The sequence below is a fragment of the Rattus norvegicus genome, chromosome 5, assembly GCF_021556685.1.
Source record: "Rattus norvegicus strain SHRSP/BbbUtx chromosome 5, alternate assembly SHRSP_T2T, whole genome shotgun sequence".
NCBI classification, from domain to species: Eukaryota; Metazoa; Chordata; class Mammalia; order Rodentia; family Muridae; genus Rattus; species Rattus norvegicus.
Genome location: NC_141538.1, coordinates 43,499,686 through 43,523,653, shown reverse-complemented (window position 1 = coordinate 43,523,653; position 23,968 = coordinate 43,499,686). Strand labels below are relative to the sequence as shown.

Sequence of the window (23,968 nt, the reverse complement as noted above, 5' to 3'; positions counted from 1 at the left end):
GACTACTGTGACAGACAGATGGACAGATAAGCAAGACATGGTCTGGGAAGGGACCAAGGGTATCATCTAGGCAACCATACCAAGGAGGATGCTGGGCTGACCCTCTGGAAGAAGTCTGAAAGTTTGAGGTACACAGGGTGGGAGGAGTTTGCAGTGCTCAGGGCACAAGCAGGAGTCCACAGCGTGTGAGACTTGTCTGGTACTACACAAGTACCACATTTTCCAATTTCAAACCCTTCAGCGATAGGGATTTCTGATAAATGGAATATGGAGAGAAGCAGAGAGCTATAGTTAATGTGTAAGGAGAAAGTGAGGATCTAGAACTCCCAGTACAAGCTACAGCGGCTGCTCACCTGTGATTCCCACAGACACTGTATCATTGAAATTTCATCCCTGAGTCAGAGCTCATCAGGTAATGTCCCAGTTATTGTCTGCCTTCCCCTATACTCCTACCTATGGGAAGAGATTGTGCAGTTTCTGGGGCATACATAATTCAGTCCTTGTGGCAGCAACCTTTTTTTTCTTTTATTATAAATTGCTTTTGACTTTAAGAAGGAAAAAGGAGATTAAAAGGATAAGAAAAAGGCAAAGAGAAATTTAGCAGAGAAAAGAGAGTGTAGTTAGAGAAGAAAATCCAGATCAATGGAGGGACTTTTCTTTTTAAAAAGAGTGGAAGTGCATTAAGGACACTTGGAAGGAGAGGTGTCGGAAATAGAGACTTCTATCTGGGTAGCAAACCGAGAGCAATTCCAGAGTACCAGGAATGAGAATTAATCCTGGGTACTGACTATAGATCGTAGAACAGGTAGGAGAGACTAGGACAGTGAAAAAAGAATCCCAAACACTGTGCCCAAAGAAGGGAGATGTGGGTGTGGGTCTGGTTGGGAGGGAGATGATACCTATGGGCCCAGGGCCCAGTTGGAGCACAAACCAGGGGTTCCCTTGTTGGCAGATTCAGGTGAGATCTTGATGAGTTTCTGCTAAGATTATATCTTATCCAAGATTAGGTGGTGAGGACAGGGCCATAGGAATACCCTCTGAGAGAACAGGGAACTGATAGGTTTTTTTAAGAAGAAGTTTTCAGAACCTATACCCAGTTTGAGAACTTTTTTGTCATCTTTTCGTAGTGTGACAGAAAACTGGAAAAGGCATACCTTTGGATTAATAGATAATAAAAGGTTTCCGCCTTAGAAATAGCCCAGAGGCCCCTACAGGAAGGTGTTTAACAGCCATCAGGACGGCTAGTCTAGTCAGGGGCAGGGATTATTATCCTAGAGGTGTTTCTCACAAGGGAGCCACACAGGCTGGAGTTTTATAATTTCAATGTCAACTTCCGTTTCCAGGGAACTGAGCAGCCACTACAGATGAATTCTGTGTTGTCTTAGAGTCTAGCAGGCATTTCTCTTTTGCTTCTACTCAAGTCCCCACCTTACACCTTATCTCACCCCACCTAAAGTCCCCACCATCTGAAACAAATTAAAATGAACTTTGACACTGAACTGAGGTAGAAGCCAAACAGAAATGAGTTCTCCCCAATGCGCGTAAGAGAACCTAGTGTTTGGAGGGAGGAAAACACTCAGATCTTCTACGCCCTGAAAACCAGTGAAAGCTTTAATTCCTCAAGTCACTCAGCTGGGCCCTGAAGACCATTCCGTTTATCTTCTATTGCTGCCCAAGAAATGAAGCACAAAGAGGTCCGTTAGCTCCCAGGTCAAAGGGCTAATATTTGATAGAATTTGAATTCTATTTCTTAAATTTAAGAAATTAAGTTTAAAAAATAAGACTTTTCTACTAAACCATACAGCCAACAGTTTTTAGTTTGTTTGTTTGTTTGTTTTTATCACTTTTAGCTAAGGTCCAAGAAACAGAACGTGTCGTAAATAGAATGTATCCATGACAGAGCTAAACATTGCTAAACAATACACAGATGGTGCCCTGGTATTTTGTTGTTGTTCATGGAGAATGAACAATACTTGATTATCTTTACATGTTCAAGTGTCCCCTCTTTCCAGAGCACAGAATTAAGACAGATAGTTCTTCTTTTTGTGGTCCTGACATTCAGTTTAGGGAACATAAACACCATCCTGAAGTGAAAATGTAAAAAGTAGTTTAGCAATACACAGAACTACACGGTAAAGTACAGTATGTGGCCTGGATAAGAGACTTGTTGATGTTCATTTTTACTACAGCAGTCTAACTGTTTTTAATATCCACTGCCTAAAATTATCCTCTTAAGTTGAAAACCCAGACTTTTTCTCCTAGAAGGAATAGCTTTCGATTTGACAAGCTCTTGTGTCTCTACCACAGAGGATGTTGTGGTAATTAATAAAAATGAAATCTTTTATCCCACGCCTGTGCTGGCACCGTAGGGCCATATGGCATTAGCGGGTACATTCATCTCCGCAGCAGCACGCCACTCTACCACCCCCCACACCTCCCCCCCCTTGCCCACCCCCCCAGCTCTCTCTGGCCTAGCGGTCCTCTCCCAGCTGTCTCTCTGCCAGCATGGTAACTCTCTGGTCCCAGCAACCGGTAAAGGACTCTAGAGATCCCAGCATTTTTTTTTTAAGCTGAGAGGGACCACTCTATCTATGAACAAGAGAGATGTAGGATCCTTAGAACTACATCGTAGCAAGTGGCTGAAGAATCTGGTTGATGGGGAGAGGGCAATTAAAGATCCAGTAAGAAGCCAGCCGAACCTCCGGAGATTGCTGCAGGGAGACTGGGACTTGAGAATGAAGCTCTCCTGACAATGAGCAGAGGTTTTGGAGGCCGGGTTCTGACTCCCAACCGAGTGAGCGCTGGGAGTTACAGTGGATATTTGATGAGATTTTAAACAGCAGGTTCCCCCAGTTGACAAAGCACTTTGGTAGATTTCACTTATTTAGAACAACATATGGTACACACTTTACCTCTTTCTGGGTTGTAAATCTGCGCTTGTTCACTCTAGATGACATAAACACCATTTGCATGTTCAACAGCAGCAATCTTTTATAGATACTTTATAAGTTTGAGACTCCTTTTTACAGGTTTTCGCTTATTAATTGCACATCCATTTGTGTGAGCCTCTTAAGTGTGACAGAAACCATAGGGATACTAGTTTTAATTTAATACATTGTTAAACATTCAACATGCTAATTTAGTATAAAGATTCCTGATTATAACTGTCTATACAGCCTTATAAGTGTCATAAAATATGGACCATTTATCGCTTATAAAAATAGACAGTAAAATATATTGTTTTGGCTGAGTATGGTGTCTCCTGCCTATAATCCCAACTCTTGCACCACAAAGGAGGATGATCCTGAAGGACTGCTGTGAGTTCAAGGCCAATCTCAGCTATGTAGTATGCTCTAGGCTAGCCTGGGCTGGAGAATAAAGCCTTGTCTCAAAATAAAAGTATATATGTGAACATATTGTATCTGTTCTCATTGTGCCACTTGTCTCAGAGGATAATAGGGAGCTTAATTCTATAAAAAATGATTAATAGGGGCTCATACTTAATGTTGCCACTTTTGGGGTAATTAAAGTGTGAGTATGAAATTGGAATATGCTTAAGTAAGAGGAAATTGAAACCATTAAAGAAGGAAAAAAGGCCAAGTACAGTGGCCAATTATTCTACTTATTATAAAAAGAAAATCTGCAGAGATAGCTCAGTGGGTAAAATCCTTGAGAGAATTCCAGTCTCAGAATCCAAGTCAAAACAAGCCAGGCCTTGGATCGGGTACTTTGTAGTCCCAGTGTTGGGAAGCGAAGTGAAGGCAAGAAGATCCTGGTGTTGCTACGTGGCATTGCTAGCTTGTCAGACCCGCATCTACTTGTGCTCCAAGCCATTAAGAGAATCTATCAAAAAAAAAAAAAAGAAAGAAAGAAAGAAAGAAAGAAAGAAAGAAAGAAAGAAAAGGAAGAAAGAATAAAAAAAAAAACACAAAACAGTGGGTTGTACCTGAGGAATGGCTTTCAAGGTTGTCCTCTGTCCTCTGTCTCCACACACATATGCAAGAATACCTTCACACACAAACATACACTTAGCATACATATACATAACCGTACAAAAGAAAACAAAGAATGCTACATGAAACCAAATTCAGCCAGCAAAATGCACTTAGTAGTTCAACGTCTTTTGCTGGAAAATGGAAGAAATTTTGATAAAATGACTACAGAGTTGTAGCAAATGTCCCCTTCTGGACTGCTTGTAGACCCTGGGTATTAGTCATCTGAGCCTCTGAGGGAGATCAGAATCTTCATTTCACGAGGATCCTGAGGTTGGCTGTGGTACATGACTCCCCAAAGATAGAATCACGCTCCTGTTCTTGTTACTCTTCCCCGGAGTTGAGGGTGATGTCGTGAGCATGTAAGAGAGTCAGAAACCTCAAGCTAGTTCTCCTCAGTCTTCAGTTTGCAGGCAGAATTTTCCACCTTTGGAGGACAGAGAGGCTCAGCTCTTTGTTTGCTGCCTCAGTTGTGCCCTTGCATTGTCTGGGGTGGAAACCTCAGGCTGTCCTTCTTGAGTGAAAGCATAGGACTCTACTCACAGCTGGGAGGTGGGGAGCTGGAATGTAGGAACGACAAAAAAATAGCAAGGCCTGTCAGATGACTCAGTTGGTAAGGGCACCTGACAATGTCTAGAGGCGGAAGTTTGATCACTGGGCCCTTACATGGTGGACCCAAACTCGGACCTATTCTGACCGAAGCACGAGCCCAGCTTTTCTAACCCACTGCTTTGGAGATGCGGTCAGTATCTGCCATTGTTGCCCTGCGTACTGTGTGAGCGCTTACCATATCTTGGTAGCAGAGACAAAGGCTGTTTGGCAGTCACTTGTCATCCATCCTCTCTGGTATACATTTATCCATTTGACACGAGTTTTGTGGCGAGCTGTACAGGGAAGCTTAAGAAAAATGCTTTCCTCTTGTCTTGATGATGAAATGCGTTTCTCACTCATGGTAGCATGGTGGTAACTTTTCATTCCTCCTGGCAGTTTTTAAAAGACTTATTTGACATTGGGGAGCCCGCAGTGTATCTTTAAGGTGCAGTTCAAAAGTAAAAGACAAGGTTGCTCATTTTCAATTTTGGCTGAAAAGTCTTAACTTTGACTGCGGCACTTCAAAGTTAGAGAAAACTTGGTCTTAAAAAATGGAGGCTGATACGAGATGGCATATTTAATGACGGCTGTATCTATAGAAAGCTGTTAAGATACAGATTATCCCTCCTGGGGTGGGGGAGGGAGATCAAACTGCCAATCTCTAAACTAGACTGGAAAGGAGACGGGAAGGAATCTATCTTTGCAAGCGCTTTGATTGCAGGGGACAGGACAGCAGCATGTGGCATCATAACCTAGAGCAGACAAATCAGCCTGATGACATTCAAAGCCGGGAATACCGCTGCAGGCAAGGGTACTCCAGAGTCGGAGAAATTAAAACATATAGAGACTGTTATTAATTTCATATCTATTTTTGTATAGTCAAATCTGTATGCAAATCCTTAGCATCTCATTTCAGCAGATTAATCTGAAGTGAAGAGCGGTGTGTGAAGGGAATGTAATGCTGAAGCTCTTTGGAATAAATGCGGGCTGAAAACTTGGAGGCTTCCTGAAAGATGTATTTTTTTTTTAAGAAAAAATAAGGCGAAGAAATAGATTTGTTTACATGCTCGTTTGTAAATTACTTCAAAGGGAAAAGCAATTGAGCCCCCCCACCCCCACCCCCCCCCACCCCCCCCCCACCCCCCCGCCAGTTTCCCTTTGCAATCCCGACTTGGGGAAAGTTACAGCCCCGGGCTTGGCAGGCGCCTTTGGGGAAGCCCTTCTGGAGGTAATGATGCCGGACCTTCATTTTTTATTCCCAAGTATGATCCAATACCTCATTTTTGAACGATATCATAGGAGGGAAAATTTTCGCGTCATGCTAAGGAATCTAATTATTGAGTGCAGATTGATAAAAATCATATTATGGATGCCTCCGTGGAAGCGAATAAATATCGAAGAGCGCGCGCGGTGATCAGTTGTACCCCATGTAGCAGAGGGGGTGTGGTAGCCACACTGTAATTCGCCGACTGTATGCTTAGTACGGAGTGCTCTAAATATGTTGCGTATTGTCGTAAAGTGGGTAGATTTCCACAGTAGACCTTATTTCTAAAATCAAGTAGAGCTGCTTTTGGAGTTTCACAGGAAGAACTGGGAGCCTGGCCTCCTGTTTGCTTTCACTTGGAGAAATGATCAGAGGTGACCTGGACATTAATCTGGTGACTGTGCCCCGGAACACAAGCACTGGCGTTCTTCCTAACCTGCATTGCCTGCGTGGTCTCGATAGATTCATTTATTCGTAAGAGGTTATGCCGAGAGAGAATTCTCCAGCGTTCTGTTTTGAATCAGACAGGAAGCAAATATCAGGGTAGAGGAAATACAGCTCTCATTTTGATCTACATCTGTGTTGGGATTTCAACTTCAGATTTCTTAAATGGGGATTCTTTTCCTTTTACTCTGTTTTAGAAATGAGACAATAAACCCAGAGAATGCAATCTTTAAAAATGGGAATCTCGGGGTTGGGGATTTAGCTCAGTGGTAGAGCGCTTGCCTAGCAAGGGCAAGGCCCTGGGTTCGGTCCCCAGCTCCGAAAAAAAAAAATGGGAATCTCTGTCCTTTCTGTTCTCTGTAGACGAAGCTTTCGTTGATGGTAAAAGTGGTGTCTTGCTTTGTATAAATAATATGTACTTAAAAGGTGATTGAAAACTACAGAGTTACTTTTAAAAAGAGAAGTCTGTAGTTAATACTAGCAACCGTTAATTACATGGAGGATCCTATCTCTTTACCAGGGTTTAGGAAAATGATTGGCCTGGACAGGTGCCCTTCTCTTTATGTATCTAGTACTATTGGTATTAATTAATCTAAGACAGCTTATTAATTAATTAAGACAGACATATCCAACTTCTGGATTCTGACTCACTTACCTCTTGATGCTGGAGTTGATGGTGAAGACCTACTCAGCCTTTGTACTGTCAGAGCGAAAACCAAATTGCTGGGTGGCCTAAGACAGTCAAGACAGAGATGGGAATAGAGTTTGTAATCAGCCCTATAGAAACATGAGGTTTTCTTCAGCACCAGAGTGAGCAAAAGAAGAACTTTGAAGGAAAGCTGCTCTGTGGGCACATCAAGCACATTCGGTCGTTCCTCAAATTGCAACCTGTTCCCCTGTTATTAGGTCCTGTGAACTTGCTAGTTGGTGCCTATCAAAGTTAGGCTCATTTCCTCTCCTAAAAACCGGAGAAAAGGACATCCTTCTCCTTGATGATTATATTTCAAAGAGATCTAGGTCCTTAAGAAAGATATTCTTGTTTCCTAAAAGTGGCAAGTGTCTTAAAATAATTGACATTTCAAAGAGACAGAGAAAGTCTTTGCAGTTACACCTAATCTAAAGTAAATGAATTTTAAAACACAAGGTCAGGGTCTTAGCATCAGAAAGGAGCCTAAGCTAAGAGAAGAGAAAGCTAAGCCTTATGCTCGCTCAGTCTTATGGCTGTATATCTTCAATACTAGCAGGAATGCCTTATAGGAACATCTTCTGCACCCGATCAAGTTTTGAATCTGAATTTAAGAATCAAGTCTTTCTGATACTTGTTAAGAATATTATTTTATACTATCTGCAGCTACTTATGGGTGGCATTTATAAAGACGGGTGTCTGTTCCCACATTCTCACTGTTAAGAGTAAAGGTTCAACAAGAATTGAAGATGTCCTGATTGTCCAGGGCTCATTGTACAGCACAGATATGAAAAGAAGCATGTCTAAGAGGAATACTCTTTGTCCCAAATGCTTGGCACCAAGTGTTTGGACATATTCAGATTTCCAGGTAGTTATATGTCAGGGAGGGCAACCATTTCTAAACACAAAATTCGTTTACAGTTACACACAGAGTCTGAAGATAATTTTATAAAAAAGGTTTGAGTGTCCCTGTGTTTACTGTGGCCCCTCACTTTGAGGCCAGATGTGAGGTCATCTATTGTGTTATCAAGTCTGCAAATTCAAAAAGCTTCAGATTTTGAATGGTCTTCCACTTATGCGGGGGGAAAAAATAGGAAAAATAAGTTTAAAGTATCGACTTCTGTGGCTTCCAATTAAATAGAAAATCTGAAGTCTCTTAGGTTTAGCCCTGTACAAGAGGATGTTTAACAACATTTGAGGTCACTGCACTGGAGACCTGTAGAGCATGTTGTCCCATTTGGTAGCTGGTACTCTCCAGCTTTACTTGCGGTATAAATGCTTGGAATGTGGCTTATCTGTGCTGTGTCAAATATACCCTGGACTTTGAAGATCTTGTATGAAAAGAAATCCTCAGAAAATTTTCTATGGATTTCACATTAAGATATTTTCATCAAATCGAGGTAAGTAAAATGCATTGTTAACTATAATTTCTATTTCTACTTTATAATGTGGCAATCCATGGATATTGTTATCCTCTCCTACATAACATTTACTCTGTCTTTTGATAGATAATGACTTTTGCTGTATGTATTCTTCCAAGGAAATAGCAAACTATCACCTTGCTAATGCACAGATCGTGGAGTTCTAGCTAAGCTTAGAACTTAGCTAAGGACAGGGAGTGCCTCTATAAATCTGTCCCTAGAGCAAATTGCATAGAGAGAAATTTCATCTGTGTGTGCTGTTTTCCCCAGTCCTTTATCTTTTATCCGGCCATGCAGCGCATCTTGCTAGAACTAGAGGCCTCTGGCACCCTACTCATTACTCGCTCTCAAGCGGACTGGTCCTGACATGCTCTGGAAGGGGAATCAGCTCCTAGACTGCATTTCTTAATGGTGGCATGGGTTCACTTTGAGAGCAGATACTCAGCATTATCGAAGTGTCCTTTAATTGTAGCTCCCACTTATTTGGGAAGACCGCGTTTCTTATTCGTGAACAGCTCTACAGTGTGCTACTGTGTTACAGGTGGGGTGACCAACACAGCGCAGTATCAGAACAGACTGATGGCGTACGAGCCTAAGCAGGTAAGACGTTCACAAGAATTCATTACTTACCTTGGTTAAAATGCGTTTAAAAAAAGATCTCCACGGGAATTATTAATTAGAACGCCACCGTGTGCACCCTCAGCTACCTGGGGAAAAGAGAGCATTTTGGGGGGAAGCCTGTGGTTCCATGCTCTCAGGAATGCCACAGAGCTAGGCATACTGTGGAGAGGATTTTGATTGTAGCTATGCCCTTCCGTAAGGGATGCCATTGGGGGCAGGAGACATCACTATGACCTTGTTATTCTCAAATCAAATAATGTCATTTGACCTCAGATATCGCCAATGGTGTTCTACATCTAGGACAAACACAAATGGTTTGTGTGTGGCAGTCTGGGAATGCTGTGCTTCGAACAGCTGGGTCTGTTCTATCCCCTTTTCTCCTAGAAGAAGAAATGTTTTCCTTTTCTTTTCCTTCTGTCAAAATAGCTACAAACCATGCAGACATGCCCGCCGAATGCTGCCTTTTCCTCGGCTTGGATTTGAATGTGACAGCCTTCCAACATGGCGTGACCCGGAGGTTTGCTGTCCATTAGGGCAGTATTAGGATTGGAAACAACAGGTTGCCTTTGGCGGGCTACACCTGGCTCAGCACCACAAGTATGTGCACGGTGTCCCCAGTGTTTCTGCTGGGTTTTTAACGATGACTTGACTGAGGAAGGCATTCCTCCTTTTACAAGTGTGTCTCCTGATATTATTAGAAGCTGTAGATTGCCGAGATTGGATGTCCAGGGGTCAGCCGTCTCATGAGGGATCACTAATTGCAGAAGCCCGAGTTCGGTGCACATATGGTTAAGGAGGAAGCCAGCATTAACACTGGTGAAATGAGTTCCGTTTCATGTTTGTACACACATGCTCTTTTTAGAAAATTCTGCCGGCATATTGTTTACGGTGGGTACCGGCACACATCACATCTGCTTGCATCTTGCTCAGAATCTCAATAACTCCATCATTCAGCCCTGATGCTTATTTCTCTTTTAGGCCTTTGTGGAGAGTCGATAATGCCTGCCATCTGCCACAGAGCACATCGCTACCTGCCAACAGGCAGGCTGGGGTGACCTCTGCTTCCCCACCGCTGATTAGTATTCACACGCTAGCTTATTAGGAGTGACCCCGCCAGGCCTCTCTGCTTCTTTGCCTTTGCAGCGGGTGGTGGCTCACCTGGCAGGCACTGCAGTGAAGGAAGCTAAAGATATAATCAGGGGATGTAGGCAGGCTTTGCAAACCAGATGGCATCTACAGTCTTGTGGCAGGGGACTGGACTGCTAATGCAAACACTGATTCCTAATACTGTAATAGGTTATCGCATAGAGAGCACCCAAGATAAGCATCGTCGGAATTTTTAAATTCACTCAAGCACAATGCATTAAAGCTATTTCTTAGCAAAAATGGTTGAAATCTAGCTCTGACTATTTATTAAAGACTATATTTGATTGAGGAATATTCTATGTTCCAAGGAACCAGGCAGTATAAGCCTCTCAAACTAACAATTCCGTTTTGTCTGCAGTTTACCCTGAGAAATTAGAAATGAGCTAATGTATGCCTCTACCAAGTCAAGGCCACAGTATGCATGCCTATAGTGAACAAGGAACACACTCTATGTGCCTATAGAGAATAAACGCCACACTATGTGTGCCCATAGTGAATAAACGCCACACTGTGTATGCCCATAGTGAATAAACACCATTGTGTTTGTGCCTGTAATGGATAAATGCCACATCACATGTGCCCACAGGGAATAAATGTCATGCTCTATCTGCCTATAGCGATGAGCGCCTGTACTATATATGCCAGTGTTTATGCAAGCATGTGTGTGCTTGCAGTCTGCCTTTTTCTTTGCAGCTTTGTGAACTGGTGAAATTCTATGCATACAAAACATCATGTGATTTTCCTGGTTCAAGTCCAATTTTGTCTTGGCAAAAAGGGAATGAGGTTCTTCCTATACGTTGAGTGTTTCTGACAAAGGGAGTGGTTAGGTTCATTGACTGATCTGTCACTTGCTTTACGTGTCTGTCCACCAGTTAGCTGGGCTTTAAATTTAAAGACAAGGTTGACTTTCTTATCATTTTTAAAACTTGTATTGCATTTTAAATAGGAATCCTATGTTAAAAGGAGCTGATCAGAACTTTCTTATTAAGGATGATTTAGAGTCAAATATTAACGATTTCTCCACTCTTTGGCATCGTCATATAAAGCTTGGCCTTCTACCAATGTAAATAAATATGTCTAACCTGATTTTACTCTATTTGGCAAATGGCATAATGGTAAATGTGCTAAGACTGAGAGAATTCAGATACAAAGGAAATGGTAAATTTATTACTGAGCCGAGTGTTAACTGTGACCTCAGGCCAATTTTCAAAGAATAGGAAAGTAACCTTCACCCTAATTTCTGTGGGATCTTTGTTATTCAATGTTTATATGCCCCCACCCCACTTTTGAGACAGGGTCTCACTACATAGCCCTGTCTAACCTGAAATTCAGTACATAGATGAGATTGGCTTTGAACTCACAGAGAGCTGCTTGCCTCTGCCTCGTGAGTGCTAGAATTTAAGGTATGCACCACCACTCCTGGCCCTAATCCCTGTATTTTTAAAACAGAGGCCAGGCACAGGACATTTATGACACGCAAGGCATTTTCTAAGTCATGACTGGCTATCATGTAAGTTCTAGCATCCCAATTGTATAGCTGAGGGGGTGAGCACGGGTTGGGGGTGGTCAGTAAATTGCTTATGATTGCACAGGAATTATGGCTTAATCGTCTCCATCTAGATGGTTTTAATTATTACACTATCTTCTATACTGTACTGACCATGTGCTGAGACCTACGTACTCTCCATGAGCTAAGCACCATGAAATTTTATAATCACATTATAAAATGTAAAATGCCCTATAAAATGCAAACCTACCAAAAATGCTTACCAAATCCTAAGCTCTGAGCTAGGATTATGTAGGGATTTTTTGTTTTGTTTTTACATACAAAACCCATACATTTTAACACATATATTATATGAATATAAAATGTGGTTGACACTAGATACTGTTAGCAAGGCATCACCCCCTTTTGGTATTTGTGAGGTCTCTTTAACCCAATGCACGTGACCTTTTTTTGTTTTTTTGTTTTTTTTGTTTTTTTCAGAATAAGTGGATAAGTCGCAGCCCTATGCTACAGAGAAGGGTCTACCATTCCATGGCTGCTGTCCAGAGGAAGCTTTACGTTCTTGGAGGCAATGACCTAGATTACAATAATGACCGAATTCTTGTACGTCATATAGACTCTTACAACATTGACACTGATCAGTGGACACGCTGTAATTTCAACTTGTTAACTGGCAAGTATCTCTGCTTAAGCAAATTCAAAACAAAAACAGGGGCCGGAGAGATGGCTAAGCAATTGAGAGTTCTAGTTAGTCTTGTACAGGGTGCAAGTTTGATACCCACTACCCTGTTAACCTCCCACAACTGTCTGTAATTCCAGTCCCCGGGGGTTATTTAGGCCCCTTTCTGTCCTCTGTAAGTACCAGGAACACATGTAGTAAATACACAGGTATACTCGAAGATAAAACTCACATACAGATAAAATACGCAACATTCTTGAAAATGTCTAAAAATAAAAACAAAAGCATAAAATACTTTTGAAGAGATTCAAGACATCCCCATACTTGTTTCATGGACAGCCCTGAATATTATTGATTCCTTTACCCTGGAAGGCATGCATGATTTGTAGCTAAAGGCAGGGCTGGTGCAGGTGGCTGGGAATCTACTTTCTACCCTGTTTCTGTGTAGGTTCTCACACGACCAAGAGAAGCATATGGTCTCCCTTTCCACCAATTGATACTCGTGCGAGAAGTTTGATTCCTGTAGGAGGAAAATGGCACCATTTTATATTATATCCCAATTGTATATTATACATATACAACATTATATATATATACACATATATATATATATATTTAAAAGTCAGGGTGCCATATTCATCATAACGGCTTGAACGACCTTCTGATCCTCCTTCTCCCCACTGCTTTTTCCTAGGGTCACAGTTGTGCGTCACCACGCCCAGTTGTAGATAGTTCTGGGAATTGATCATGCCAGGCAAGCACTCTGCCAACTAAGCCGCATCCCCAGCGCCAGGAAGTAACTTTTGTTCTACTTCTCATTGCTTAGTTCTTTTTTTTTTTTTAATCTCTTGAGACTTCCGGAGAATGGCGGTCTTCATCCTTTCTCGCCGCTGTGCGTTGCTTCTGTATAGTCTAGAAATTAAACTTTACAGCTGCTTTGTGCATAGCAGCTGCGTTTCTGACCACCCATCCCTACCCATGTGCTTCTGCAGAGCAATTACAGATGTGTCCCCGACACATGACAGACTGGAATGGACTGAGTGTGGTAATAATGTACTTACCCCGACGGTCTCGATGGAGCTCTCTTATCAGATCCTATAGCTAATATCCACGAATGGTAGGATCCCTGGCCTGGCTGTTTTAAGTCAGAGGAAAATCACAAACTAGAAATGGTGGGTTAGAGTAGTTCTGGTAGACATTTAATATGCGGAGTGAGGATTCCTTCCCTCCCTGGTGCTGCTGGGAGGCCACATTGGGAACACAACCAGGGGTCCGGATGCCATTTTATTGAGCTCCTCCTTTCTTGCAAAATGATGTTTGGCCTATTGTAAGTACTGAACTCTCGGGTATAGTGAGTGCTATCTCGGATCCCAGATCCCGGGATCTGTGACTCTGTCTCCAATTATTACTCCAGTCAATCCAGTGTCAGCTCATCAATAAACAGACACCTTCACTCCCCGGTTGCCTCCCGGGAAGAATGTGTGGTAGTGAGTTATTCTGTCTTCTCTTTTGACAATGGGGAGGCGAGTTCTTTCATCATCTTGGTGTGTCAGTATTTAGGGACAGTGCAGACTAGGCTCAGCTTGGGAACTCTAATATCATCTTAAAACTGTTGACTATGTAAAGGGAGAAGGGCAGCGACTATCTGTTCTGTCATCTGTCTTCTTTTGAGATGTGGGGGGTGGCTCTGTTTTATTGCCCCAGGGCTACTGTTGTTACTTTGTAAAGGTAAGCACTTGTGTATATTTATGGGCACAAATTTTATATGGAGCACAAGGAATGCTTTATATATCCAGAATATCCCTTATTCTCACCATCATAAATTAATGGCCTACAAAATAATATGGAATTGTTGGTTCTATGTACCTTAGTATTGCTATATGTAGTGCTACATTTAGTAAGACGTAATATATTTTGGCCGGGTCCTTACTAAACATGGATTCCCTCTTTAAGCAGGAGTGGCTAATTCATCTTAGTTCTGGAGACAGAGATTAATTGCTGCAAAATTCCCGTGGAGTACACAAATATGCCACAGGGGGAAATTGTATCCCTCGGTGGCAAAAGGGTTAATTAAAACATGCAAGAAATAGAATTTTTCTTTATATTTAATTCTCTTTACTTTAGGCCAGAATGAATCTGGAGTTGCTGTCCATAATGGGAGAATATATTTAGTTGGTGGATATTCAATTTGGACAAATGAGCCTCTGGCTTGTATCCAGGTGAGTGGTTGAAGTTCCTTTTGAAGTTTCTGCAAGGTTCAGCGAGGTTATGTTTTGCAATTCAGCTGCAGAAGGAGATATTTATGTGTAGAGAGAGGCTCAAGGTCCCTTTCTTTGTGTAGCTAGTTCAGCCTGTATCCTACATCTTAGATATGATGCCTATAACATGATTGAGACCTTTTAAAATTAAGCTGGGTGCAAGCTTTAAAACATCTATAAAATATACCCAAAATGGAGAACTTTGGATAGCGTACCCCTTCTTAATACATTTTTTTTTAAAAAAAGAAACTTTGGCAATAGTCACTTTGTACTCCCACAATTTTAAAGATACCCCATCTTCATGAATTTTGTACATTGTAGTTTGTTCATTTTCATAATTGTTGCCTGCAGAGGTGTGCTTCCTTTCTGGCAGAGGATCCTAGCAATAGTGGTTTCTGGGTGGTCTGATAGGATAACTTCTGCCCCAGAGTATAGCCTTAGCACTTCACAAGAGAACAGCACAAGCTTGCCTTGGCAGGGAGCCAGCCAGGTCTCTCAAAGTAAAAATGCATGCTTTGTTGCTAGGAGGTCTTATTCCTAATGCTCTGCCTAATTCTTACTAGTTTTTTTTTCCTTGTGTTCTCTGGTAAACTCTTGATGTGTCTTAGCCCCAACTTCCTTCTCTAATATATCCTTAGAATGACTCATATTTTTTAACCTAATATTTGTGGGAAAACTTTTGAAAATTGTTTTTAATAGTTTTTAATGTGGCAAATGATTCTAGCATTGTTGTTGTTATTATTATTATTATTATTATTATTATTTTCACAAAAGCAGTTTTTATTTGAAGCAAGGAAGTCTGACCCCATAGGACTGGAGTTCTAAGCACTCAAATTTAAGTGTTAGCGGTGTGACTTGGGCTATAAATCTATCTTGCTTCTCTTTGGCTGGAAAGGGTACTTGTATTTAAAGTCCTCTAGATGGGAAGAAGAAAGACCAAGAAAGACTGAAGAAACACTTCAGCTACTGGTACTGCCCTCCAGATTCTATGTAAAACTAACAAACTCTTACCTTCTGGTCTACAAGGTGCCACCCAGTGCAGAGGGACAGGGGCCACAGGACACTTGCAAGGCATGCACCCTCCAGTTCCTGTTGTAGCTGAGAAGAGTGGCCATGTCCTTAAAGTTCTCAGCAGTGTGTGCCGGTGTCACAGACTCGGGGATCACTACCGAGTTCCTTTGGATGGGGAACCGGATCAGCACCTGGGCTGTAGTTTTACTGTATTTGGCTGCAATTGCCTTGATCCTGGGATCTTCAGGAGAGAAAGGTCTTCAGGCTTGGCCCAACACCTGCCAGGAGAACCAAGGGGACTGCATGCAGTCACCACGATGCCTTTGCAATGGCAGCTTCTCCTGAGTTAGGTATGGGTGGCACTCACTCTGGTTAATGGCAGGCTTATACTTTAAGCCAGGTTTGTTCAAGATCCTCTCAATCTGAAAAGGATTGAAGTTGGAGACGCCAATCGTTTTTACCAAACCTTCATCCACTAGTTGTTCCATAGCCGTCCAAGTGTCCACAACAGTGGTGTCAGTAGGAATCACATTTCCTGCTGTATCCAGTGGGAAATAGTCAGGCCCAGGCCCAGTGAATAAGGTAGAGGTCCAGGTAGTCCAGCTGCAGGTTACTCAGCGTCTTCTGGCAGGCCCCTTTCACCATGCTCTTGTCCTGGAACATGCACCACAGCATGCCGACAAGGAAGAGATCCTGGCGCTTCACCGCCTGCTCCTTGAGCTTCTCCTGCAGGGCCACCCCCACCTCCTTCTCATTCTAGTCCACCTGGGCGCAGTCAATGTGGTGATACCCCATGTCAATAGCAACCTTCACAGCTCACCTCGGTCACCTGGCCAGGAGGAGACTTCCGGGTGCCCAGGCCCAGGGTAGGTGTCTTGGCACCATTGTTGAGTTCCAGATTGCTAGCCATGATTCCTGCACATTACACACACAGACCTGCAAATATGCCTATCACCATTCTGATGATGATGATGGTGGTGGTGGTGGTGGTGATGATGATGATGAAGAAGATGATGATGATGATGTCTCTCTATGCACTGGCTTGCCTGGAATTCATGTAGACCAGGGTGGCCTCAGCCTCTAGAGAGCTACCTGTCTGCCTCCAGAGTGTTGGGATGAAAGGTGTGTACCGCCACACCCGGCAATTCTAGCTTTTTAGTTTTCACTCAGATCTCATAAGGAATATACCTGGATGTGGTAAAACATGCTGCCATGTAACAGAGTTGAATGAAACAAAGAACCTTAGGACTTTGTCACAGTGAAAGCAGTATGCAGCAAAACATGGGGCAGATATAGCTTAAGAAGCCAGTAAATGAATTTAAAAATAAATTAAAAGCAAGGTGATGACCAGGAAACAGTAATGGAGTAAAATCATACGGCACTAAGAAGTGCATGGATATGCTGGCCAGCAAACACTGTTTTCCCTGAGGAGTGGCTTTCCTTCATCCATGCATGTTTTTGGCAGTTTTTAGTCCTAAGGGTCTTCTTTACCACTCTTCTGAATTGAGAAGCCATTGGATTGGGCGAGAGTATTCCACAGTGCCGGGAGGCTATGTTGTAAGTTAGGAGACTTCATGGGATTACTTATACAGCGGAATGAAGTTTGCCCTTTCATTAAGTTGTAAAAGGCATGATTATGGATACATTTCTACTAACATTATCATTAGAATATCAGTGAATACGAGATTAAACTTTAAGAGAAACTTAGGAAACTCTTCTAATGAACGTGTTAATTTTAAGAGAGCAGAATGATGGCATACTGCAAAACTTTTTCAAGTCTCTTTGGCAACTTAGTGTGTAAGACAGAACATTTTTAAAACAAAGAAAAGATACTTCATGGTGATGTTATTTTGTTTTATCCCCAGTTTTTCCATAGAAGTCTGAGTAACCTTGTACACTAATCTTTTCAGTATTTTTGAAGTTCTTTGCCTGAATGTATGTCTGGGTTCCACATGCATGCGGTGCCCACAAAGGCCAAAAGAGGGCATCAGACCCCCCTGGGATTCAAACCTGAGTCTTCTCCAGGACCAGGAAGTGCTCTTAACCACTGAGTCATCTCTCCAGTCTGCTTGCCCACTGATTCAGTGTTAATAGTGTCTGGCTATTCAAGAAGTGAATGTGTGCACATTTTAAAACACCAAGGACATGACATTCAAGAATTTCCTCTGGATTAAGGTCACACTAAAAGAACAGATTTTAAATTGTAACAAGTGCTTGCATTATTGGAGTAAAGTTTACCTCTAAGATCCCATCATAAAATATATCAGTGCATTATTTTAAAAATGCGGATAATTCCATATTTCAGTAGCATCTGGGATAGCTATTCCTGTGACTAGCACACCGGTTCTACAAAGCAAAGGAAATCGTGAGAAAAGAATTTTCTCTTTCTTCAATCTGTGTGTGAGTGTTGGGGGGCACGACCACTCGCCAGCTACAGTATACACGTGGAGGTTAGATGACTGACTGCCTGCGGAGTTCACTTTCTCTTTCTACCATGAGTAAACTTACTCTTCTTGGCCTGGCAGCAAGTGCTTGGACCACTAAACCTGGGCATGCTTTCATCGTTCACATTGTTATGTGTCTGTGTGGTGTAGCCATGTGTGAGTACACATGTTAATGTGTGTATAGGCATGTGTGTATGTCTGTGTGGTGTGCCCATGCATATTAATGTGTGTATAGGCCTGTGTGTGTGTGTGTGTGTGTGTGTGTGTGTGTGTGTGTGTGTGTGTGTGTACGCACACGTGTGGGCGCACAAGTGTGTAGGTAGTATGTGGAGATCTGTAGTTGCCTACAGGTTTTTCCTCCATTGTACTTGACTTTACTTATCAAGACAGGATCTCTCACTTGGAATATGCCACATATGCCTACTCTAACCAGCAAGCCAGCTTGTGGATGGATCCTGTCACTGTCTCCCTGGAGGTGGAACTGGCCACACATCTATCTGTATTTTAAATGAATTCTGGGGGTCTGAACTTTGGTCTTCATGCTTGTAAGGCAAGCCCTTTTTCCCCTGAGCCATATCTGTAGCCCAAGAAACATGTATGTATAAGAGCTCTCCTGATTAATAGATGTGAGCATACTTGCATATGGTTTATCATTTACAGAGGCATTCATAAGCAAAATCTTCATGGATAATAGCATTTTAAAGATTTCTTTTTAAATTTGTATATGCATGAATGTGCGTGTTGTGGTAAATATCATTTGGGTGTTTCTACCCCACCTTAGATCATTTAGTTCCCAAATAAAAGACATGAAATGTTTATAGCTATAACAAGCCTTAAGGCACTAGAGCTGGGCAGATATCAATGCTCTATGCTATTTTGCCTATTTCTCTATCATTAACCCCCAGATATCACTTGCCATATTTTGCTTGGGCCACTGCTATTCCATCAGGTCAGCCATTATGGCCATGCCCTCATGGTAACCCATGGCAACTTTTTCCCTTTTCCTCTCCCTCACGGTCTCTCATTCCATCCCAAGCCCTAGGAACCTTTGCTCTGACCCCTCTCTTCTGCCCAGCCCAGACTGTAGGCATCTTTATTAACCAATCAAGGATAACTTGGGGGCGGGCAAGGTTTACACAACAAAAGCTGGCATGGGTGAGGATCTGCTCATCTTGGAACAACCATATCTTGGGGTACAGAATTTAGCATCTGAATAAAAGCAGCAGCAGACCAAGCTCCTACAAGTATGTGTGTGCCATTGAACACATCAGTTCCCAGAAGCAGGAGGCACCGGATCCACCTGGAGCTGGAGTGATGAGTCGCTATGAGTTGCCCAACAAGGATGCTGGGAACTGGGCTCTGGTCTTCTGCAAGAGCGTTGTGCACTCTAAACCTCTCAGCCATCTCTTTAGCCTCAGCATCATTGATCTTGCATTGCAGCTATCGGCAGCTAACTGCTGAGTGTCTTTTTGTCTTAACTAAGGCTCAAATGTTTCTACTCCAATGCCGACTTCAGATCTATTCGTTTTCATGGATTAACAGTAACATACAAATGGATAGAGTCCAGCCCTGTATTTAAAAGCTTGTAACTTCCCTACCAAAAGAGAAGCAAGACAACAGAAAGACAGGATTGGTGAGGGTGAGAAAATGTTAGACAGTAAAAGTCCCTAGATGTACAACAGAGCGGTGGCGAGAATCAGACACACACTTAAGGTATCAAAGTTTAAATATCCATAATTCACCGTCTGAGATAAATTTATAGTTGATCAGTCTAATATCAGGGATGATTAGTGAAGAGTGCAGTTAAATAGTTCAGAGATTCCTTAGTATCCCAAACTATTTATTTATTTATTTATTTATTTATTTATTTATATTGTATTTATTTATTTATATTTTATTTTTTGCCTTTAAAAATATCAGCCAATACTCTTGTCTTAGCAGACTGCTCCTCCTGGCCTGTAATCCAGGTTCATTTAACAGTCATTTGTGGGGTCAGTCACCTGGGATGACAGACATAAGAAGCCATTTCAGCTACTACAGAGCTAGCATACGCTACTCCATGCATTGTAAGACAGTCCAGACTGAGGAAAGCTGGGAAGCTCTTCATTAACATTTGTCTAAATGAGTTTTAGAACCACAAGTAATACACTCACATGATATAGATCCTGCAAAAGAAAAAGAAAGCATGCTGATTAATTTAATGTCTGGCATGTAGCTTGACGTGCCTGAGGTGACCAGTACATATGGGCAGCTATGCGAGTGTACAGGTGATTTGTCTGTGTTTCCAGATTTTTCTACTGTTCTCCTCTTTTACTCTTACTTCCTTTTGGCTGGAGGATACGCTGGCAATCTGGCACTGTCGTTTCCCACGTGTCTCCTTCCTGCCAGTTTACAGGGGAGTGTTTTGGAGAAAATCTGCCAAAAGCTTTCTTTTTCCCTCCCAGATTAAATACATTACATCTGCTTAACATATGCAGTCGCTGTTGGGCCAGAGAATCAAACAAAAGCTCCCGGGATGATTGCCTCACCGTTATTTTGACTTCTAAAAATGTATTCATTTGGGTGGAAGGCACTAAGTCCTTGCTCTACTAGGCTACATCCTTGGGTTAAAATACTGGCTAGATCTACCGTTTACAGCCAAGCTTTCTTGGGAAAGTCACCTAATTTTCTGTTTTCTTCTGTGAAAATTGAAGGCAGTTCTTCACCTTGCATGGTTTTGATAAATATTTAGGTCTGTAATGCTGGCAAGAAGGAGCAATAAACGGAACTAGGGATTCAAGAACAGCACAGGCGTTATTCCATAAAAGGCCTGCAGAGGGGGCTAGAGAGCAAGAACCAGAGCCAGGGTCCTACTACAAGGTTGGGCTTGTTGCAGGGGCGTGGGGGAAAGGCCTGAAATCCTTTCATGTTCAACTTGTGGTCAGCCATTGTTGGGGAGGTGGCTTAAAAACTGGGTGACTGGTCCATCTAGCTATTTCTAGGGGTCCGTAGGTGAGAAAGTGCAGGAATCTAAACAATTTATTTTACCGCATGAATAGTTATTGTTTAATCCAAATGGTACAGCTTTACAAAATGATGCGGTTCTAGTTAACATTTCTGACTTGGTTCCACTGGGAAGGCAAATATGAAGGCATAGCTGTTGCTCTTGTAACTTGTTACTAGACAAGGGCCTCACTAAGCAGAGGCTCTCAGAACGGTCTTTGGTCATCAGAAAATTTGGATGGTGCTGTTGACACATCTTTGGTGGTGTCCTTGATAAAGGAGTTCAGTTCCTTGAATACAAAATATCCTAAAGATGGCAGGGCCCAAAGACTACCACGAACAACAGTCAGCCAACTGGCAGCCAGCATCCCAGGCTGGGTACCGCCCCCTAGATTTGGGATGTTGATAGAGTTCAGATGCTCAGGTTCAACAGGGTTTTTGGCTGTGCTCTCGAACTGACTGCTCCAAACTGGTTTATATAGAAGTAGCATTCTTCCTAGAGGAAGAGAGGTCCCTCCTTTCTTGTCAAAAAAAAAAAAAAAAAAAAAAAAAAAAAAAAAAAAAGAGGCCCAGAACACTGCCGTTTTAGAGATACTTGCAAATAAGGCCATTTGATTTAGGAAGCTCGTAATTGTTTTGGGAGAGCATTCCTGAAGAGATGAGAACAAAAGTCAACTCATCCTAGATAGGAAACTAAAGGCAGACCAAAGTATAGTTAATACCAAAGTCAAACTTAGCGGACTAATGAATTTTATTGGAATTATTTACAGGAATATGGGTGAGGAACAGAAATGACTCAAACAGCCGTGTCACCTCAACATGGTGGGCAGTGTTCCCTCGTAGTGCCTCAGTTAGCATGAGACTCTTCCAAGCTTGTCTGGTTTTCCCTTCTTTAGGCAGTTTGGCCACTCTCTGCTCCATTCAGGATACTTGGAGGGTCTCTCTGTCTTCCAGGCTGCTGAGCTGAGTCGCTTCTAAGCAGGGCGGCTTGTCTGAGCGTCTTTGTAGTTTAGCTTAGAGAGTGACTCCCGGTAGTCTCTCCTGTTTCTGTATTTGGGGGAAGGAGAGGACGAGTATCGGGTCAGTCTAAGGGACTTCCTGAAGCTACTTAGAGTTGTTTCCTTCCTGTTTTAAGGAGCTGCCCTGCAGGATGGAGTGCTTCATCTCTTGTTAGAACACGCCATTGCTTTCCCCATGTAAACATCCTTTCCTGAAATCTCCTAGTGTTTCACCTTCCTTTCAGAGCCTGTGCCTGAATAAGTTTCCCTACAAGATCGGAGGTTTTAACCCTAGAGGAACCCGCAACACAACAGGTAGCTATTTTCATCCAGGGTAGTGGTTCTCAAGCTTTTAAATGCTGCGACCCTTCATACACTTCGTTTTATGGTGACCTCCAACCATAAAATTACTTTGTTGCTACTTCATAACTGTAAGTTTTCTACTGTTATGAATGATTATACAGATTATCTGATAGGTGACCCCTTCCCCCAGGGGTCTCAACTTACAGGTTGAGAACCATTAACCTGGGTATCCTAAAGCCTTAAAGGCTGTTAAGAATAGAGACCTGAGGAGGGCATGCCGAAATGACTATATTGATGGCAAAAGAAGTACCCAAAAGTTCAGGGAGGGGAAGTAGGTTGAGGATGAACAGTTGAAATGATCACAGGCATTAGAGCAAAAAAGAAAAAAGAAAGAAAGAAAGAAAGAAAGAAAGACAGACAGACAGAGAGAAAGAAAGAAAGAAAGAAAGGAAGGAAGGAAGGAAGGAAGAAAGAAAGAAAGAAAGAAAGAAAGAAAGAAAGAAAGAAAGAAAAGGCTAACAATCATAGTTTGGTTATCAGGAAAGAGGTCACCCTTTCATATGACACTGAAGTCAGCTGGTGTTCTGTGCAGGGCAGGGGGGACCAAGGAGTTGAGACGAAGAGGTATGAGAAGGTGGTATTATTTTGTTTTGTCACCTTGACACAAGCTACAGTTATCTGAGAAGAGGGAAACGTCCATTGAAAAATTATGTCCAGAAACCTGTGGGCAAACCTGTCAGGCATTGGCCTTATTAGTGATTGATGTGGGAGGGCCCAGTCCACTCTGGGCAGAGCCACCCCTGAACTGGGGAGCATGAGGAAGCAGGCCAAGCAAGCCATGGGAGCAAGCAAGCCAGCAAGCTGTACCCCTCCATGACTTCTGCTATAGTTCATGGTTGCAGCTTCCTGGCCTGGCTTCCCGTCAGTGATGGAGACTGAATGACCAAAGAGTTGTAGGCTGACATAAACCCTTCACTCCCCAGATTGGCTTTGGTCATGGTGTTCTACCACAGCGATAGAAACCCTAAGACAGAGATTGCTACTGGGTGCGGGGGCTACTGCTGTGACAGAATTAACCACCCATTTTCAAGTGAAATGTGGTATTTGAACGTTCAGAACTTTGAGGTCTGTTGTGGGAGCTAAGGGGATGAGCCTGAGTGCAGCATGGATGATGGAGCTTGGGAATTTGAGAGGCTCCTGAAGACTCCCTCGAGTCTCAACTAAGGACTCCTGGTTCCGGTTAGCTGGGGGGTGAAGATTTAAAAAAAAAAAGAACAGAGCCAGTGACATGAACCTTTGCTTTTCTGGGACATTGGACCCTGGTTAGCTGAGACATTTCGTGGTGGTTAAGAAGACACTAGCATCATCAAGGAGAAATCTTCTGGGAAGTGTTTCCTCAGAGTCAGTAAACAAGCTGTGGTCTGGGGTGGTGTGTGTGTGTGTGTGTGTGTGTGTGTGTGTGTGTGTGTGTGTGTATGTCGGGAGGGTAGAGTACGAGTCCCTTAAGAGAGCCCAGAAGAGGCCATTGGTAAAGGGATAGCCAAGTGGCAGTGGAGACCCTAGCTTTTTGGAGATGAGTTCTAAGGATGCAGCAACTGTGTGGTGAAGCCAGTCTGAACCTG

General features: G+C 42.6%; 1 protein-coding gene and 1 pseudogene across 6 annotated transcripts in view; one reads left to right on the top strand and one right to left on the bottom strand.

Annotated features, from left to right (window-relative positions):
- The window catches only part of Klhl32 (kelch-like family member 32), a 249,043-nt gene that overhangs the window by 219,803 nt on the left and 5,272 nt on the right, over positions 1 to 23,968 (top strand). For all 6 annotated transcript variants that reach the window (NM_001431162.1, NM_001431163.1, NM_001431161.1 and 3 more), the window contains 3 exon segments: positions 8,939 to 8,997; positions 12,152 to 12,344; positions 14,475 to 14,569. In NM_001431162.1, the coding sequence (NP_001418091.1) occupies positions 8,939 to 8,997; positions 12,152 to 12,344; positions 14,475 to 14,569 (347 nt within the window).
- LOC134487089 (aldo-keto reductase family 1 member B1-like) lies at positions 15,628 to 16,529 on the bottom strand (annotated as a pseudogene).